Source organism: Notamacropus eugenii, chromosome 6 (genome assembly GCF_028372415.1).
Source record: "Notamacropus eugenii isolate mMacEug1 chromosome 6, mMacEug1.pri_v2, whole genome shotgun sequence".
NCBI lineage: Eukaryota > Metazoa > Chordata > Mammalia > Diprotodontia > Macropodidae > Notamacropus > Notamacropus eugenii.
The window spans coordinates 39,263,698-39,284,126 of record NC_092877.1 but is presented as its reverse complement, the minus strand read 5'-3'; the positions used below and the strand labels follow the sequence as shown (position 1 = coordinate 39,284,126).

The window sequence follows — 20,429 nt, the reverse complement described above, 5'->3', positions numbered from 1 at the left end:
GTATCTTGAAGTCTCTGTGCAAACCTTTCCCTTTCTCTATTGGGGAAGAAACTCCCTAAAGTTTCTCTTTTCCCGTTAGTTTGCTCCTGACTGGGAAAAAAAGCTTGACTTCTTTGTTTCATGGGGAGTGGAAAGTGAGCATTAAAGACTGCCCTACAGTGTTAAACACCTGTGGCACAGCAGTTAACTTAAAATAATATTGAAATGTCTTTTCATCTGACATTCCCCACAAACCTGTCTCCTTTTATGTGTACGCGGGCAAGTATATAAATTGCTGAATCCGTGTCAGTTGTAAAGTAATGGCATGGAGGACATCATAAATTACCCTGGTGATCCTCAGGAGAAGACACTGTGTCGTATCTGAATAAGTGTTTTGCTCCTAGAGTAATGTATGCCTTCATCTGGCCCAGCAGTCAGCATATTGCCCTGTGTTGATGGATATTGTCAGCTTGAAGCTACACTACATTTCACTGCGCAATAAACATGGCTGTCAAAGCCATAGCAAGTGAAATCAATTTATCCTATATGGTCAGTGCATTTTAAATGAAATTAATGTACTGTGGGGATGGTGGCAAAAAGGTAGCATATTAGTTATGCATCCTGTGCTCGGGGACTTTCCGTGGAAGGAATCTCTCTCTGCCTAGCTAGTGGGGTCCAAAGGAAGGGGGGTTGGCAAAAAGACTGTGTTTGTGAGCCCTTTGAGATACCCCCCCCCACCCCCCCCAGAGAGAATGGGAATTCAGCAGAATGACCGACTTGTTCTTTTTATCCTGTCTTTTGTTGGAAATAAATGATGGCCATGTTTATGAAATAATAATGCACTTTAATGTTCTAATTTATTACGGACTTTGACACCAACACATTTCTACTTAATCAAGGTATCCTGAGGTAGAGTGGTCGAGCCTAAGATTGATTAGTCCACATTGCTTCTGTACAATAACTCAATTGAACTGAAAGGATTTACTTTGTCCAGAAAGCAGTAATGATACCTTCTAAAATATATTTTGCTTCTTTCTAAACTTGTAAGGGCAGCTATTCTGGCTTTCTCATAAGGGAGATTGACAGTAACAATCTCTCCTGCTCCAAATTCAATGTATGGACATTCTCTAGCTGCATCCATTTGACAGGGCACTCCTTGGGTTTCTGGGGATGATAAGACTGCAATAGAACCGAGGGCTTTGGTTTCTCAAGGTAGGGAAAAACTGAAACATTTATCAGGGAGAGGCAGAAACTTGTTTCTATAATTTGCATAATACTTGTTCTAACATCTATTCATTTAAACATTTAAAACTCTGAAAGGGGGTGATTGTAGGGCTACCTCAGTCCCTTTCAACCTGTCAATTATAAAGGAGCTTATTGAACTTAGGAAACAACACTCCTTGGGGAAGAGATTGGCAAGGGAGTGTGAATTTCGGTGTAACTTCAATGAAGTCACTCAGTTTATAGGGGAAACTTTGCCTCAAAACCCAATGCTCCCCATTCCTGTGACCTCTGGCCTCAGTGTTTCTGGGGGTGTCATGCTTGATCCTAGACTTTGGAGCAGACTTGGGGCAAGATTTCTGTCTCCTAAACCAAGAAGTTCTGGTCCATCAGTGGCTAAAATGATCTTAGACATAGGCTGAAGGTAACAGATAAACAGCATTAAAAGTAGGACTCTGGAGCCCCTGAAATGAAGGGATTCCTACTGTTTGTTTGAAAAAGATGACTGATATGGGAAAAAAAAAAACAAAGCAGTCTATTTCGCTTTGGAATTTGAGAGAAGACAAAGCCTGCAAGAGGCCAGCTAAGAGGGTTGTCCCTCTCTTTCTCCAACATGCGTCTGGTGTAAAAGAAACATGGGAGCTTGTCTCACTGGATTAGTTGTACTTTGGGACCTCAGGAAATAATGGTCCTTTGGAATTCATTCTCTCCTCTGTATATGCAGGGGACTGTGCTCAGCCATGAGAGAGATACACAGATCCTTCACCAGTGGCCACCTCTGCCTTCTTTGAGCTCACAGTCTGGCCAAAAGGACCCAGTACATACATAAACGAGCAACACTGTTCAGCAGCCATAGTTCAGTCTATTTTAGTTCCATAATAATTTATTTATTGCTACTATAAGCCAGATTAGATGGGCATTGAGGATGGGAAGATGAAAAGGAGAGCAGCAACCGCCTTCAAGGAGCTTATATCCTGCTTTGGAAAACAAAGTGTACACATGTTGTAAAACAAGTACAAAATAGTTTTTAGGGGATGCAGTAGCGACTAAAAGGTTTTCATTTATTTCTTCACTTAGCAGGGATTCCTAACCTTTCTTATACCCTGTACCCCTATGACAGTCTAGTGAAGCCTGTGGACTCTCTCTCAGATTAATATTTTTAAATGCATAAAATAAAATAGATAGAATTACAATATACATGAATGTATAGGCTGATATACAGTTTTCAAACTATTTTTTAAAAAGTGTTCCCATACCCCAAGTTAGGAAGTGGTCTCTGAGTTGAGCCTGGAAGGAAACTGAGGATTCCAGTATCCAAAAAGGAGAATGACCCTCAGTAGGGCTGGTGTAGCAGCCAAAGGTGGGGAAGGTAGTAGGACAGGGAAGACAAATGAGCCAGGCCGAGATCTGCAATCCAGCTAATAATGCTTTGCCCCCATCTTGTGTCTTCATGCCCTGACATTCCAGGAAGTAAAGCCGTGAATGGCTCTGCAGCTAAACTACAGCAGTATTATTGTTGGCCAACAGGAGGTGCCACCGTGGCTGAAGCCCGAGTCTACAGGGATGCCCGGGGCCGGGCCAGCACCGAGCCACACATCAAGCGACCAATGAATGCTTTCATGGTTTGGGCAAAGGACGAGAGGAGGAAAATCCTTCAAGCCTTCCCTGACATGCACAACTCCAACATTAGTAAGATTCTAGGTAAGTGCCCGAGTCTCGATGACCTCCCGGTGGGGCAGGGGAGTCGGTGCAGGAGGGAAGCAGAAAGGAGGTTGGGAAAACTCAGGCACTGCAGGAAACCTTGGCCTTTGGTTACTTGCCACGCGCCATTGATATGGCAGCGGTATTGCCCTTCTTTCCCTTCCTTTTTCTAAAGCCACTCAGACCTCCTGAGCTCAAGCAATCCACTAGTTTCAGCCTCCCCAGTAGCAGGGCATGGGCATACCTCACAGTGCCCATGTAGCCCTTTCTTTTCACAGACTGGGCCTGGGTGAAGAATTCCTTTCCAAAACAGTACTATGAACACTTGCCTCCATGCATTTTAGCATCCCTGAGCTTTCTGCTGACACAGTAACAGAAGTGTGGGAAAAAAGAGAGTTTTTTCCCCTCTCTTTGGGGGGGGGGGGGAGGACAGGGAGACTCCTGGGTGTTAAATTCACAGACTGCCACAAAGCCTTGGAAACATTTACAGACCTTACAGTTTTCTGCTACAATAATTCCTTGTAATACACCCCATCAAAACAGCTCATCAGAAACGACTTGAAAACCCAGAAAGGGCGTGAAATTCATGGCACTCTGAACAGTGCCTCTAATGATAACTTGGGAAACTTGTAAAATAGAGTTGCATTCATGTTAATAAGACACGACTAGTTCCAGTTTCATAATAGCCGATAGAGCATCCAGACAGCAGGTCAAAGGGCCTTGGTGCGGCAGTCTTCCATAATGTTAAGCAAGTTACCCAGGGCTGACTCAACACTTGCCTTGGCCAACCAGGACCGAATCTTTCCAATGCAGCTCCTTCAGTTTGGAATTATTATCCCCAACATATTGAACATATTTTATTCAATATGTTGCATTAGAGTCAACATGTTTCTTTTTTAAGGGAGAGAAAAAACCCCAACAGAAAGCAGCACTGTTCTATTTAAATTGTCATGATGTGACAAAATTCCCAAGGAAGCAGATTAAGATGCTTTAAACACATTTAGAGCCAGAAACTGTGGTTTAATTTTTTAAATGTTTTGTTCAAAAGCAATAAATATTTAACCTGGATAAATATCAGTGATTGGAGGCATACACAAATACACATGTTTTACCTCTAGATAAATAATTTAACTTAATTCTGAGACAGTGTGAGTCAATGACCTCTTTGCAAATTAGAAACATACATCAGAATGAAGAGTGGTGAAAAGTTAAAACCCAGGCTTGTCCCTGTAACCTTTTAAGCTAACGATAGATTTTTTTTAAAAAAAAGTCACTAACCATAAAGTACTTTTAAAAAATCAGTATTCAACTAAAAGACATCTGTGGATGCTATGGTCTTGAATCTAAACCCCACTGAAATGGACTGCATAAAGACAGTTGATGTATAAGTTCATGTGTGTGTGTGTATATATATATATATATATATATATACACGTATATATGTGCATATATATGTATATATATATATATTTCCGCAAGCAAAACATCTTAGAAATCAATGTTTCTCTGTCCTAAAGTTCAATATCTTGCTTGAAGGTTTTCATAATTTTAACCTGCCATTTCAGTAACAACATGAATAGGCTTTCAGTTGGATATAAAACCTACCCTGTTTAAAATTTGGCAGCTGTGGAGAATCTATATTATTTGTGTGCATTCTGTGAAAAAACCATTAGGAGTATAGTAACTGTATTCATTAAAATGTAAACTTTTGGCATAAATATTTCAGGAGTGCCAGAAATACTCTATCTGTTAGCATGGCATTAACCTGCAGAGCTATCTACAGAGACTCTCAGCAACTTTAGCCACTGGCCTAAGGAAGGAGCAGAGAAGGGCCATACTAGCAGGACAGATCTGGGGTGCTGCTGGTTGCGGACACTATTTGTACAACTTTTTCATTTGTTTACATAGGGACAGAGTAGCTGCCATCCTGTGCTCCCAGCTGTATGGAACAGCTTTCTTCCCCAGGGAAGCACACACAAAAAATGCAATTTACTACACTTAAAAAAACACATCCCTTCCTTGTCAAGTGTTTAGATAATTCCTTATAAACAATATTAGAGATTTGAATACTTCTACCTCTTCCTGTATAAACTGTATTAAAATTTTTAGTCATTTTATTGGTGTAGCTATGAATGAACGTTTACAGTCCTTGAAAGTGGTATATGTAACTGCAACTCTGCTTTCCGGTTCTTGAACTAAAACTTCCCCAGGAGAGTTCAGTGCTTTTAATTACTACTGGCCAAAAGAAGACAATGTGCCCAGACAGCAGAGTTTTAAATCTGTTAGGATGTCAACATCTGCTGACCTCCTTTCAAAGGGTGGGCCTATCCTGCCCTGGATACTTGTATGTGAGAAGCACTTACATTTCTGGAACCAAGTGAGCTCATCCTAAACTTCCTGGGTCACTCTAAACAATTCATGGCCTCCCTTATCAGTTTAAATCTTAAATAAAAGCGTGAGGCAGATGGACAATTCAGGATTGGAGCAGAGTTGGGATAGTGTTGTGAATTAAGACTATTGTATAGCATAACTGTGACTTTGGGTGAGGAGAAATGGTAATTCAACCAAGGATTATTAAGTACCCACAATGTATAAATTCCCATACTCAGTTTCAGGGATCCAAAGATGAAGAATGACAGTAATGGGATAGATGATTATAGAATGCAGTACATATTTATCTCTAGGCCCATTCTGGAAGAATTGGGTGGCTGGTGTGGAGGGATGCCACAGAACAGGGGAAGCTCAGGGGTGGTCAGAATGTACCCTTTTTCCCGTGGGACCTCAGTGATATTTTGTATACAGGCTCTCGCTGGAAATCCATGTCCAACCAAGAGAAGCAGCCGTATTATGAAGAGCAGGCCCGGCTAAGCAAGATCCACCTAGAGAAGTACCCGAATTATAAGTATAAACCCCGACCAAAACGCACCTGCATTGTTGACGGCAAAAAACTCCGCATCGGAGAGTACAAACAGCTGATGAGGTCTCGGAGACAGGAGATGAGACAGTTCTTCACTGTAGGGTAAGATCTATGGCTGTGGGCCACTCAGGCTTTCCTGCCCCTTGGGACCTAGCTGGAAGTCCACTCTTTTATTCCTCAAACACCTCCCATGTCCCAGACACTACCTGCAATAGGTACTAGAGACATAGCGATGGAACAGAAAGCCTTTCTTGCCTTCAGGGATCTTACATTGGGAGGGGAAAGGAGGGAGTTAAGGGAAGGAAGAAACCATGTGGATACAGCTAAGAAAATTAGAAAATACCTACACAGTCATTTCAGAAGAGGAGGGTACTAGCAACTCTGGAGGGAGGTCAGAGGTGAAGGAAGAATCCCAGAAGAATGTTGGGAATTTGTTTGGAGTCAGCAGTACTGATTAGGCTGTGCTATGATTCAGGTTTGGGCTTTTTCTGGTGCTGATATGTGATTTCATTACTGTGATGCACTCTAGGTATAAAAATTCCTTCCACTGATGCAGAAAGGCAACTCCTCTGTATTTATAGTCCCAGAAAACTGCTTGGAGCACCAAGAGAATAAGTGGCAACATAGCCCTGGTCACACAGCTAATATGAGTCAGTGATGGGAGGTGAACCCAGGCCTTCCTGACTCCAAGACTCGGCCTTCTGTATCCAAAAATTCTTCTTATGAGATGCCTCTTAGAATTCATTCAGTCTTACAAGTGCAAATGTGGCTCTGTCACCTAGGAGGCCAGAGAAGTTTGCTCTTTGTCTTCTAAAGGAATCTAACATGCTTGGTGCCCACACACGATGTTTCAGATAGTTTATTCAAAACAAACAAACAAACAAACAAACAACCCCCCCCCTCCCCCGCAAACCCTGAGCCTTAAAAAATCCCCAGAAGCCTTCTAGAGTCCCCATATTGTGCTTAAGACTCTAATCGCAATAGTCTGCTTTTGTTGTGGGCTCTACCACGAGATAATTGACCTTGACATCGGTTACAGGGCCCTCACTTTTTGGCTTGGAATACTGGACTCCTGTTGCAGTAAATTATTCTGTGGTGGAGGCAGCAACAATGTGGATTTTTCTTGCTGAAATCAGGAACTAGACATGTTTTTGATATCTGGGAGTATGATTTTATGTCATTCTGTTTAAGAATTAGGTAATAGATTTCTGGTATAAATTTTGACTTGGCTGACTTACTGTCTGCACCAAGAGAAGCTGTTTACTGATGGCCCCCTGGTAACCACAGTCATGGAACTGAATGGCAGTACAGATGGCTAGACGCCCTCGATTGAAGGGGCAAAATGCTCTCTTCCCCAGGGAGGTCTAGCAGAGGGTGGAGGAACAGGAGGACAGACAGTGTAGTGAAAGCCTCAGAAGTACTCATCTTTGACTGGGAAAGCCCCTGGGAGAGGGCTGGGAGTGGGAATATAATATGAGTAGGCAACAAGAGGAGTCCCATTCATGGCTGCTAACCCTGGGCAGAACTGAATCGCAGGACTGTGCCACAGGAAGGAGCAGACCGAGCTTTAAATGTGTAGCGAGAAAAGAGATACCCCAGGGAAAAAAATGGGGAGCTGTTTTTCTGTTTATAAGAGCAGTAAGAAACGTAATCCAGGGAACAGCAAATTGACTTCGGAGTCATGTACAGAAGTGGGACGGTGGAGAGTTTACATCTGAGCAGATGACTTGAAAATGGTTTGGGAGAGTTTATGGCTCAGCCCTAGGTGAAAAGAGAAAAATGAAAGGAAGGGTGTTTGTAGGAAAATATCACTAGTAATAACAACAATAGCCAGCCTTTATAGAATGCTTTTAGGTTTGCATGGGCTTTGTAATTCTTCCTGGCTCTCTTGGTCTTCACAACAGTCCCAGGAAGTAGGTGCTGTTATTATTCCTATTTCACAGGAACGAGGAAAAGGGAGGGTAGCTGCCTTGGGTAGGACACAGTAGATATAATTGTACTGTGGGGCAAACTGTTTGTCCTGGGTCAGACCACCTCACGTCACAGCAGGTACAACCTCCAATAAAACTGGTCCCCAGCACCAGCATGGTAAGGAAGTTGTACTGTAGTTATGGATAGGATAAATTAATTCATTAGGATAAATTAAGAAGTATTTCTAATAACCACAGCAGGAAGGCATTGGAGGAGTTTGTTTGGATCCCTCCCCCCAAGCTTCCAACACACATACTATAAGAAGAAAAAAAAGTGGTTTTTGTTTGTTTTGAGACTAGGCCTCCCCAACTTGCTGAGGTTTGAAATGCAATAGCCACTCGCAGGCTCAACCAAATGGCTAATGGCATGAAAGCTTTGACTGCCTCCGTGTCCATCCTGGGCCAGTTTTCCTCTCCTTAGGCAACTTGATGGTTCCACACTCCTTGGGGTCAGACTTAGTGAGAACTCTCAATGGCTTTTAGCTCCATTGTAGCTCAGAACTCCTGAACTCAAGCTATCCACAAGCCCCCACCCTTACTCCCACCCCCAACAGCAGGGACTACAGGTAAGGCAAAAATTCCCCAAACAGTAACATTTTAAAACATCTCAGCTTCCAAACTCAAAAAGTCAACTGAAAGCCAAGTTCAGCAGGCCTATTGCTATGCACATGACCATAGGCATCATAGAGTGAAGTCCTTTTTGAGTCCTTTTTCTAGAAGGGGAAACTGAGTCTTAGAGGAAAAGAGGCTTACGCAAGATCAACAACTGGTTGATTCAAACCCATCTCTTTGAACTCCACATTCAAGGCTTTTCCTATAAGATAGTGTTTGTTTCTGTCTCATTTTCCTGTGAATGAAATATGTCTTATAGATTAACTCTGCATCAGTCTTGGGTTTGTCCCGACCCTTATGGACAGAGAATCCAAGAGCCTGGGGATAACCCAAGGTCTTGACTTGAGCAGGAAATGGGGAGAGATCTTAGAACACAGTCACACTATTCTTGACTATCTGGGATACTCCCTCCAGGAAAGATCATCTTAAGTTGGTAGAATGAACACTCATACAGTCAGTGGGGTAAATTCCCACAAAGGGTCCAATGCCTGTGCTTCCCATTCTGTTGGCCATTTCCTGATTCTGGCTCACTTGTCATCCCTTTCTAAGGTTGGCTTGCTATTTAAATCCAAAGTCACCATGTAGGATTTGTTTCCAATTTTTTTTATTCTTGTAAGTGGTTGTGCTTGATAGATTATTAACTTCCCTAGGTTAATCTTTTGAAATTGACCTTCCTTAGAAGTAGGTTGTTACAAGTAGAGTAGAAGAAAAAGACAAACATGAAATTCAAAGATTGCTATTGACTTCTTGATGGGATGGGGACAGGATCAATATTTACAGCTGCTTGTTGGAAAGACTTGCATAACTTTCAAGCTAATAAAAATCACGTAGAAAAGGCAAACACTAGCATGTCTTGTCCTAGCTATTCAAATAACTAGTTGCTTGGGGGCTTCTCTTTTCAGTGATTCCCCTTAACCTTTTGAGAATAGTTTAGAAAAGTAACTACTATTAGGTGAGCTTACTAATAACTTAAGTCAGACCATATCCTGAATATAATTCCCTTCCTGGAATGATATAGTTCAATTCAATTCAATTCATTTTAATGAGTGTTTTATTAATTGCCTAGTATATGTGAGGCACTGGTCTAGGTAGAGGGGGATGCAAAGATAGATGCTGTCTCAAGTCTTGCTTTCAAGGAGTTTATAATCTCATGGGGGTTGAGGGGAGAGAGGGAAAGGAGAAGTATGCAAATAGCTATGATATGAAAGTAAGATAAATGTAAAGGATAGAAACAAATCACTAAGCTACAAAAGTGCAAGACAATGTAAATAAGGTAGATGCAAAGGAGAGATTCAGGTAAAGTGGTATATGAGATTTGGGGAGTGGAAGCATCTGAATTTATGATCTTCCTGAAGAAAGCACCATTTAATAATAAATGAAATTGTGTTTCATTGTGTATACATCTCTTAGAGCCTCTTCTCACCATCCTCATGATTTGGTAAATCTGAAATATTCTTCTGCTAACTTCAGACTTTTCTTTAGTAATTTCAGTGTGTAGAATGCCTTCTTGGACAGCCTTGGATCTGCCTTGGATTTAGGTAACTGAGATGGAAGAGGTCTAGGATTGCATCCTGGTTCACTGAGTGACCAAGAGCAAAATGTTGTCTTTTCCTGGGCTTTCATTTGTTTCTTTGTAAAGTGAAAGAAGGCCTTCTAGACTAGGGGCTTTTAACCTTTGATGTCATGGACCTCTTGGCCAGTCCAAGGGAAGTCCTAGTACTCCTTGAGCTGTCTGGGAAAGCCTATATAACCTTTGGTAGTCTGAGGAAGCCTTTGAACCACTTGTTAGAGTGATTTTTAAAAATAATTTAAATAAATTTTAAATACTTTAAAATAATTTTTAAATAATAAGCATTTTAAACAAAAAGGTAAATGGTAAATTAGAGTTAGTAAAAATAAAGATGTAATTATTTTCCAATCTAAGTTCACACAGATCCCCTGAAATCTATCTGTGGACCCCTTGGAGCCCTGGTCTACATGGTCTCTGAGATTTCTTCCAGGCGTCATGTTGGTTCTAAGGGAATGATGTAGAAACCATAAAATATATGGTTTCCCATGGTTTTGTTGACTATAGTCCCAGTCTTGTAACTGGTCCTTAAAAAGAAAAAGAATTCCATTCAGTACTTTTCACATTTCGAATTTATATGAAATAAAAAAATCATATTCTCCTTATCCATAAGTGATCTGAACACTCAGCACTTTGTGTCTTACTCCTAAAGGCACTGAATGGAGCCTTTAAGGTGTTTCTAACCACAGCATACATGTCTGAAACATATCCTTGACCACCGTTCTGAATGACTCTTTATTACCACATTATCCTCCTGTCTCAAGTGCTGAAGTCAGACCTGGGAGGGGAGAGTTTTGAAAGATGACTTGTATTCAGGTCTTCTCTACAGTGGGGATTTCAGAGGCGTGGTGCAATCTCCTGATGTAGAGAACTAGGCTATATTTGTTTCTTGACTCTATATAAAGAGTCTCTCAAAGGGTCAGTAAACTCTAGCCATCTGCCTGTCTAAATACACAGCTCGTTTTGCTACAGGCCAAAGCTAAGCAGCTCTCTAGGAAAATGCTAGGGATGTAGAAACTACTGTAGAACTTGGCTCCCATTAGGGTCCTCCTTCCCAGTTGCTTCTGCAGCAGATAAGCTTCTTACCCATCTCTGACTGCTATGTGCACACCTTCTCTGAAGCAGCACACACTTTGACTGTGATGTGTTCCTTCCTGATATTGAAGGCCTACTATGTGCCACCTATCCCCCATTTATGAAATATGAAATTCGGATTGCAGCCTTGCCAACCAATCTGGAAAATGACATTTTAGGAAAGTAATCTCTGATAGGCTGAGACCCTGTGGCCCAATAGAGGCTTGTCGGAAACATTTTTCAGTCAATCAATCAGCCAGTCATTTGCTCAGTCAGAAAGTATTTTTATGTCGCCTACTGTGGGCCTAACTCTGTACAAGACACAATAGGAGAAAGATATGATAAACAACAAGAGCTGATCCAGGAGGAAAGAATGAATAACAGTCCATGCCATGGTTACTTATGATAGATGGTGGTGATGGCGATGGTGAGACCTGATGTTTCTGTATAGTACATTTAGGTTTGTGAAGCACTTTGCTTACACTGTCTCATATGCACAATATTTAATGTAGTGTTGCAGTCTTAGATACTTTCAAAGATGCTTAACGTCATGGTATAGAGTCTTCATTTCACTGATGCACATCACACGTAGATCTTGTATACGGTCTACTTTGCTGTTTTACTCTATTGCTTTTTCCCAGGGTGAACATGACTCTGATTTCTCACTTTTCATGGCTTTCGTTGTTGCTGGTAAAGATAGCAGGATCATCAGATCCATGCTCTTCTAGAATTTCAGTGGTGTAAGGGCTTTCACAAGTTGTCTAGTCATTGTAAGCAGTGGGGTCCTGCATCTGAGGTCGAAGAATCTGTATCCAAATCCTGAATTTGCTAACTCTTCATTGGACCTTGGGCAAATCAAAACTTCTCTTGACCTTATGCCATCCTCCTAGATAGCTATCAATGGATCCATATTACCTAATGAATAATAGATCTGTGCTTTCATCAGTGTGGATATTCCTTCTATGATGGATGGTAATCCACCCAAACCTTCCTATCCAATATTATTCTTATTCATAACTCCTATATAGAAGGCCTTGCTCAATACTGGACTTCTTTCTCTGCATCTCTGAGTATTTTGTACATGCCACTGCAAGTCTTGGGCAGATCATCTGTAATCCCTTACTTTTGTTCCTTGAGCAGCTCAATAATGGTCCTGATTTCACTTCTGGAATGTGGGTCATCATCACTGGTGCAGCCCATGTACGTCTACCATGTGTCATTCTATTCTTCTTTAGAGCCCTTACAATTCTGATTCTTTTGAGATCATAATATTTCTAACGATCTAGCATGAGTCACAGCTGTGATGTATCAGTAGAAGAATATTGTGATAAAAATGAGCTTGGCAGCAGAGAACAACTTAAAACCACTGAAACTGCTGCAACATTTCTCAAGTGCTATCTAACTCACTTTGGTCCTATTCAAATGTGGATCCAACTCACCGTCCAACTACAGTACTTGCCCTTGATATAGTCATGGTCTGGCTAGATGAGCAACCCATCTAATTACATGGCATAGTTTGGAGAATATGTAGTTGTCATCCATTTGTTTTTTAGTTTCCCTTTGTGGATTATTCTACTAATCCCTTTTAAGTGGGTGTGTAACTCCCTGAGAAGAGCATCTGATGGTGCAGTGGATAGAGCTCTGGGCCTGGAGTGAGGAAGACTCATCTTCCTAAGTTCAAATCTGGCCTCAGATTCTTACTAGCTGTGTGACCCTGGACAACTCACTTACTCCTGTTTGCCTCAGTTTCCTTGTCTGTAAAATAAACGGGAGCAGAAAATGGTAAGCCACTCAGTATCTTTGCCAAGAAAACCGCAAGTGGGGTCATGAAGAGTCAGAAATGAATGAAATGACCCGACAATTAACTGCTTGAAGGTGAGTATTTCTTGGCTCTTCTCAGTGTACCTGCAAACAGGTACAGCCAGAGGGTCTCATCCAAAGGGAATTCCTCTCCTGTTTAGAGCTTCTTGCACAGGGTATCCTTGTAACAGCTTTGACAAGCATATTTTTCTATCTCATGCCTTGCTGAATAAGGATAATCTGGGATCCTTGAAGAAGGTTCCCTTCAATAACAATTGCCAAGTTTCCTTGCATGTTATTAACATATGTATGGGAGCCACTTTGTTGGGAAGTATAACTTAGGGCTCTGTTTTACTCACTGCTGTCAAATGCTATTTGTGATCCACAAACAGAAGATTAAAATTTTGTGGCAGTGCAGATGTGGTCTGCTCTAAAGAATTGTCTGAAATCTTGCCTCTGTCCCTCACCATATGTTCATCAAAGATACATTTAATACATACAAAGACCAATCTCATAAAGATATTATAGAGATATAAAAGTAGGCATATGCTTCCATAGTTGGTATTGTCTTCTCAGGCCCCCCCCCCCCTTTTTATTTTTTTTTGGCAATAATATTATTTATGGTAATTTACATTCTTTTGAAATCACCCCTTTCTGAAAGTTATCTTGAAAATTTCTGAATGTCTTTAAAATTATCTAGTTTCCAGAATGGATTTCTTCTGAATATGATTAGCCAGGACTAGTTGCTTTTTCTTCTTTTATTTTTAAGTGATATTTCCAGTTCCTTGTATAGCACAACAGAGACTGAGGTCTTATAGTGCAAGTGTGGTAATTCTATTGACATAATGGTGGGTATAGGTTGCTACAGAAACACTGGCAGATCTGCTCCATTCCACATCTATTTGTTATCCTTCCATTTTCATGCTCTTTAGGTTATCTGACTCAGCTGAACCTTAACAGGAAGTTTTATGCAGGTTTCTCCCCCTCTTCTTTGCTTTTGTGAGATGATACACTAGTAATACCTTTCTTTGTCCTGCACAAAAAGGTTCAGTAAATGGGTTTGTAGTCTTACCTCCATTGCTGTTGGCGAACATACCTTTCTGCTTGGCACATGGATCAAGTGTTTGCTGACTGAGATTCCTGGATCCTCTTGGCCTCCTCATTTTGCCAGTTGTTCTACATTGGTTACATTTCCTTACACAAAGGAGATAATCTGTGTGTCAGAGTAATAACCATTTTTATCCACCAAATATGTCAAAGATACTCCTTCAATTCCTCTTTCAAATCTGATAAAAGGCAGTGCTGTCTTATTCCTGAGACTCTTCTAAAGCAAAGGGCAATAGCAGGCTTGGTAGGCTGAATTCCTGTTTAATGAGGGACCAGCAAGCACATGGACTTTTCAAAAAATTTTAATTGTATTTTTTCAATGAACATAAAAATCTATCTTGTCTTCCCTTCACCTCCTTCCCCAACTGCCATTTAAGAGAAGAAAAAAGAAAAGAAAAACAAAAACATTTTGAGGAAAATTATCATTTATTAACAAATTTACAAATTCATCCAAATGGCATCTGTATGTTAATCTCATTTGTAACCGTCATAGGCATTCTGGTGAATAGGATGTGCTCCTCCTGGTCTCAGCTGAGCTTGCTTTGACATGAGGCCACATGGTCTCCTAGCCAAGAGAAAGAAGGAGATGGCTTCTTGCTCCTTTGTTCATTAGGAAGGGCCTGAAGGGCAAGGGAAGGGTTGACACTTGCCCTCCAGAGAGAGCTCCCTGAAGACAAAGCTGTTCTGCAGACTGACTGCTGCTCTGTCCTTGAGGAAGAAGGAGAGAGAGAGGGAAAACAGCTGCATAGAGAGCCAGGAAGGAAGAAAGCCCTCTTCTGATTTAGGATCTACAGGTCTAGATCATGGCTCTTAAACTGAAAGGACATTATAAGCCATTTCTTGCAGCCCTTCATTTTACAGATGAGGAAACAGGTCCAGAATGGTGAAATGACCTGTTCAAAGTTGCACAAGCAGCAAAACCAGTATTTGAACTCACGTTCTGACTCCAGATCCAGGATTCTTTTTCCTCACTGTGATATTTCATTACTCAGGTCACATGTTGGGTTTTTTCTTGGTGGATTTTATTCTTATTTCTTTCCTCCTGAGGGTTGCTTGTAGGCAATATTATACCTTCTGCTTTAAAAGCCTCATGCCACATCTGAGGGTCCCTTCTTTTCCAAGGATAAGCCAGTCTGGGAGTCAGAAGGACTAGATCCAAATTCTGCTGCGGTACTTTCTAGCTGTCTGACCCTAGACATGACACCTGACCTCTCCCAGCCTCAGTTTCCTTATCTGTAAAATGAGGAGGGTGGATTAGCTGGCCTCCAAGTTTCCTTCCAGCTTTCAGTTTATGATCCAGTCAAATAAGGCCCTGGGAACCTGTCACCCTAGGACCTGTTATTCTAGTGAAAACCAAGGTGGGAAAGACAGAATTAATGTTATTCCCCCTTCCTTTCCCTCTCCCCACCCTGCTGCCCTCTCCATTTCAAACAGCTATAAGGCAATTCATTGTTAGGTTGTAGCTAGAATAATGCCCAAATGGGAAAGCAGTCAGGCTTCTAACATCCTATTTATCAATGTCCCATTTTTCAGAGTCAACAGCTTGTTTAAATAGGTCAAGTCAGAGCTGCCATAGCTGCCTGAAGTGTCTTTTATCCTGTCCACTAATTTGCTGTTAATTTTTTAACTTTATTCTAACTAGATGATCAACCAGCTTCATTGATGACCAACAGTTAATTCTGAATTATTTCCAATATTGGCAGTGTTTACGTTAGATACAGTACTTGCCATGCCCCAGCTCTTTCTGACTCTCTTCCTGGAGAAAAGGTCCATAGTATAGTGAAGTATTAGTAATAACGAGGAGGATAATAATGTTAGTGATATTTATAAAATTCTTTATGGCTTACAAAGTACTTTAGTTGCATTATATTACTAGTGGCTGCTAGGTGGCGCCATAGTGCATAGAGCGCTGGGCTTTAAGTTTAGAAGACCTGAGTTCAAATCTAACTTTAAACATCTAGAACTAGAATGACCCTGGACAAGTCACTTAACCTCATCCTGCCTCAGTTTCCTCATCTATAAAATGGGGGCTCCTGGGTTATTTTGAGGATAAAATGAGATGTCTAAAGTGCTTGGTAAGCCTCAAAATGCTATATAAATGCTATTACATATATGATATATATTTATACATATAATCTATATCTCTATCCATATATATATTATCATGTTTGAGCCTCCCAAAGCCCCCTGGGAGGTAGATAGATCCCCCTCTTTGGGCACCTGACACCCAAAAAGGTCAAGTGATCTGAATGGTCTCATCTTATGAGTTAGTAGTGCATATAGAACTCAGATCCAGGTTTTCTGACACCATGGCTAGTACTTTTCAGTTACACCACACAGGCCTTGGCACAGGACTGGGTCCTGCAGGAGGTACAAAGAAATCTCAGATGTGGGGTTTACCCTCACAAAACTTACACTCTAGCAGAAATCTACTCTAAGTGTTCACTTTTTTCTATAGTGGAAAAGGGGTGCCCCAGGGATGAATGGTTCCAGTTTTCTTGTGCCCATTTGCCAGATGAGAAGGCTAACTCAGAGTGGGGAAACAGATTGGACTAGGTTAGACAGTGAATCCTGGAGCCAGACTTTAAATGTGGGCCTTCTTATTACATACCCCATGTGTTTTCCTCCCATACCACATTGTCACTGTGGATTTTCCTGGGACGGTGAGAGGGAAGATGCTTTGTCAGGTGGGAGATGCTTTGTCAGGTGGGACTTCCCACAGAACACCCAGGAGGAGCTGTTCACAAAGGGAAGAAGGGGGAGTCCCTTTATCAGGGGCATTACGGATCCTCAAATGATAACCTAGATTTACTCAGGCCACACCAGGCTGGCTATCTCCCTTGTCCCTGAAGAAATGGGTCATGGTTTTAATTCCCAGGGACTGACTGACTTTAAAGGAACTTCTCGGGTCAGTGACCAACCTTCTGTGTTCCTAGCCTGCCTCCTTGGTCATCTCAGTTCACAGGAAGGTTTTCAGCTCTATTTCTTTTATAAACAAAGGGGAGGACATGGAGGTGAAAGGACCGCAAAGGGATTTCCCAGGACAGTTTTGGTCCTCTCCCTGATGTTTGCACATGGGCCCCAAGCTCTGTTTTCCCTACAAGCCCTGGAATATGCTCACTAGGGCTCCCCATCTGGATAACAGATGGTTTGCCTACAATGATAAAGGCCAGAGAATGCCATCAGTCCTGGGGCCTTCCCCGTGATGCTCGCTTTCATTCCTTTGGGTCCAGAATAGGTGGCTTTTAGCAATACCAACTCAACTAATGTCATTTTCTGATGCCTGACTCTGGAGGTGACCCTGTGTTTTCAAAGGTTACACCTGTAGAGCACAAATTCTAACCCATCCTACTAAGTTTGGAGTGTTTCAGCTGTGCTCCTGGTCATAGATTGTCTACTGCCCCAGGGTCAACTGAACTAAGTGAGTATAAGCTATGGCATAAGTGGTTTTTGGTTTTTGTTTTGTTTTTGTCAAAGCAACTCATGACCATTTACTGAGACGTGTATATATGAGTGGTTACTCACATATGTAAAATCACAGATCCTGGGCTAATTAATCATTCTAATTTTAGTAATCCTTTAGGATTTGCAAAATACTTTATCACAAAAACCTTGGAGAATAGCTACAAGTGTTATCATCCCAATATTACAGATACGGAAACTGAGTCAGAGGGTGATTAAAGTGAAATGCTAATGCAATTTAAATTCTTCAGTTTACAAGAGGAAACATATCCAGAGAAGGAAAGGGATTTATCAATGGTTACCGAGGGCGGTTGGTGACAGGATTTGAAGTCAGGTTTCCTAACTCTCTTAGTCCATTATGCCTTTTTTTTGAGGCAGTAATGGTTGATTAATTGAGGCAATTAAGTGACTTGCCCAGGGTCACCCAGCTAATAAGAGTCTGAGACCAGATTTTAACTCAGGTCTTCCTGACTTCAGGGCGGGTTGCTTTTTCCGCTGTGCCACCTAGCTTCCCCCTCCCAAAATGCTTTTCCTTCCCCAACCCTGACTCCAAAACCCTACGTATCATCCTTGTTTCCTAGCTTTGTCTTTGTGAGGTAATCTTGACCAAACAGGAGATGTGGACTCTTGGAAAACAGCTTTGGTACCTACTATGGTCCTTCAGGCCTTTATTCCCTTCTCCAGCAAATCTCTCCCTTTTTGGCAATGAATTCTAACAGCATTTGGTCCCTGAAGTAAATTTCAAAACATTGCCAGCATGAGGCCATTCTAATTTGCATGTCTGGGAATATTATCTTCTTATTTTTTTTTTAATCATTGAGATCACAGGATTTTTGAATTGCAAGGGACCAGTTCTATTGAGCTCCATGTAATTCAGCAGTGGATTTCTAGATATATTTTATGTGTATCTCTTGTGCCAGTGAGTGAGATGAACAGATGGTGTGTGTGTGTGTGTGTGTGTGTGTGTGTGTGTGTGTGTGTGTGTGCGCGCGCATGTGTGTATACATATATAATATATAAAATGTTTTGCTTTTGCACTTCACTGCCAATTTAATAGCCAAATATTATTAGAGAAAGTCTCTTTCACGTGAGTTTGAATCTATTTCACATCACGATTTCTCATCTTGTGTTTTCTCCTTTATTGTTCTGATGTTGAGGTTGAGCATTTTGATCAGTTGGTCAGTTTTCAATTGATGATAATCTCAAGTCATCTGCCCTTCTCAGATTCTGACAAACAGATAAAAATACAAGGATTTGCGAATATCCAATCTCTTTTCAAATGCTCCTCCAGTGTTGTGCCATCCTGTGGAGTGCCAATGGGTTCTCAGAGGCCTTGCCAATGGAACACAAGCCCTGACAGGGACAAGCTGGAAAGCTTTAATTGTGTACTCCACAACAAACAAATCGTGTACCTGCCACCTGAGGACTAGCCTAGCTAAAGCTGGAGAGATGAGCAATGGAGGGTTGACCACCAAGGAATGACTTTTATTTTGGCTATGGTAACCCATAATCTGCATTGGTGGAAGGTTACACTGATAAAATTACAAATCTTCGCAGTACTAAAATATGTGTATCAGTTAAGTTAAGGAATATTCTTTATCTATCAACAAGCACTTATTGAGTACCTACTGTGTCTGGGAACTGGTGAGGCAAAAAAATTCAACAATCCCTGTCCACTAAGAAATCAATGTCACAAAACTAACCAACCAACCAACCAAGAGGAGAGAATATCAAAGAACAAGGAATGATTAGTAGTGTCAAGTGCTGCAGAGAAGTTGAGAAGGATGAGAATCAAGGAAAAGGTCATTAGTGATCACTGGTGACTTTGGAGAGGTCAGAAACCAGATAGTAAACAATTGAGGAGAGGAATGGAAATGAAATGATGGGACTGGGGGTAGGTGAGGAGAAAGACAGTTTCTCCTCCTTCCCCCTTAGGAATTTAATCTTGAAAGGAAGGAGAGACAGACAATAATAGTTTGAGGGAATGATCAGGTTTAGTGAGGGAGTTTTTCAGGATGGGGGAGACTTGGTCATATTTGTAGGCAGCAGAGAAGGAACAGTAGACAAATTAGGTAAAGACTAAAGACTGAAAGAAGTGATATTGGGGACAATCTGCTAGGAAAAATTAGAGGGAACGGGATCAAGGGTACACATAGAGGGGTTGATCTGATGAGGAGAATGGTCACCTCTTCATCAGAGACTGGACTAAAGGGAGAGAGAGAGAATGAGGGAATGTACTCAAGGGAATGGGGTACTCCAAAGAGAAGAGAGAGAGAGAGAGAGAGAGCTGATGGCAAATGGTCTAAATGGCTACTTTATACTGGGTGTTGGGGAGATATCAGAAGTCAGAAACAAAACAAAACAAGTCCTCATGAAACATGTACTCCAGTAAGCAAAACTCAACCATATCTGATCACAACCGATGGATGGCATGTTCATCTACATTTCTGAAGACTGTGAGCTTATCTGCCCATTCTTTATGGACAGCAAACCTTGGTTTGGCCTTGATGCTCTGAGTACAGGAGACTGTATCCAGATCATAGCCTCCTGATCATCATAGTGTGAGCTCCTGTAAAATGGGTTACTATCATAAGATAATTGATATCATAAGAAATTCACTGAATTCACTCATTGCACGAATAAGTCAAAAATACTTTTGAAGCAATCATCAGAACTCAGTCAAACCTAATGAGGCCTTCGCTGCCTTGGGCAGGGGAGCATGAAATCTAATTTGTGCTCATTTGTCCCAAACAGCAGTAGCTCTAAGTTTACTCAGGTAGTATCAGGGTCTCACATTTCATGAGATATTCTCAATTAGACCTTGAGATTTCTCTATTATTTGTCTTCTACAGACTGCCACATGACTGCAGGTCAAAGGGACTGATTTGGGGGCTCTCAGCACCCCATAGGAAGGAGTCCAGGGATCTTGTTGCTTTATCACATACTGCAATATAGACAGAGGTGGTGAATCATCTGTCCATTGTAATTTTCTATTTTATATACATATATGTATATAAAA

At 41.4% G+C, this 20,429-nt stretch overlaps 1 protein-coding gene across 28 annotated transcripts in view; it reads left to right on the top strand.

The window, feature by feature from the left end:
- The window catches only part of SOX6 (SRY-box transcription factor 6), a 666,349-nt gene that overhangs the window by 637,489 nt on the left and 8,431 nt on the right, over window positions 1–20,429 (top strand). For 23 of the 28 annotated variants that reach the window (XM_072619576.1, XM_072619573.1, XM_072619574.1 and 20 more), the window contains 2 exons: window positions 2,668–2,901; window positions 5,704–5,920. In XM_072619576.1, coding sequence (XP_072475677.1) covers window positions 2,668–2,901; window positions 5,704–5,920 — 451 coding nt within the window. The remainder of the gene's footprint in view (window positions 1–2,667; window positions 2,902–5,703; window positions 5,921–20,429) is intronic. The other 5 variants (XM_072619595.1, XM_072619592.1, XM_072619588.1 and 2 more) reach the window with 1 other exon arrangement.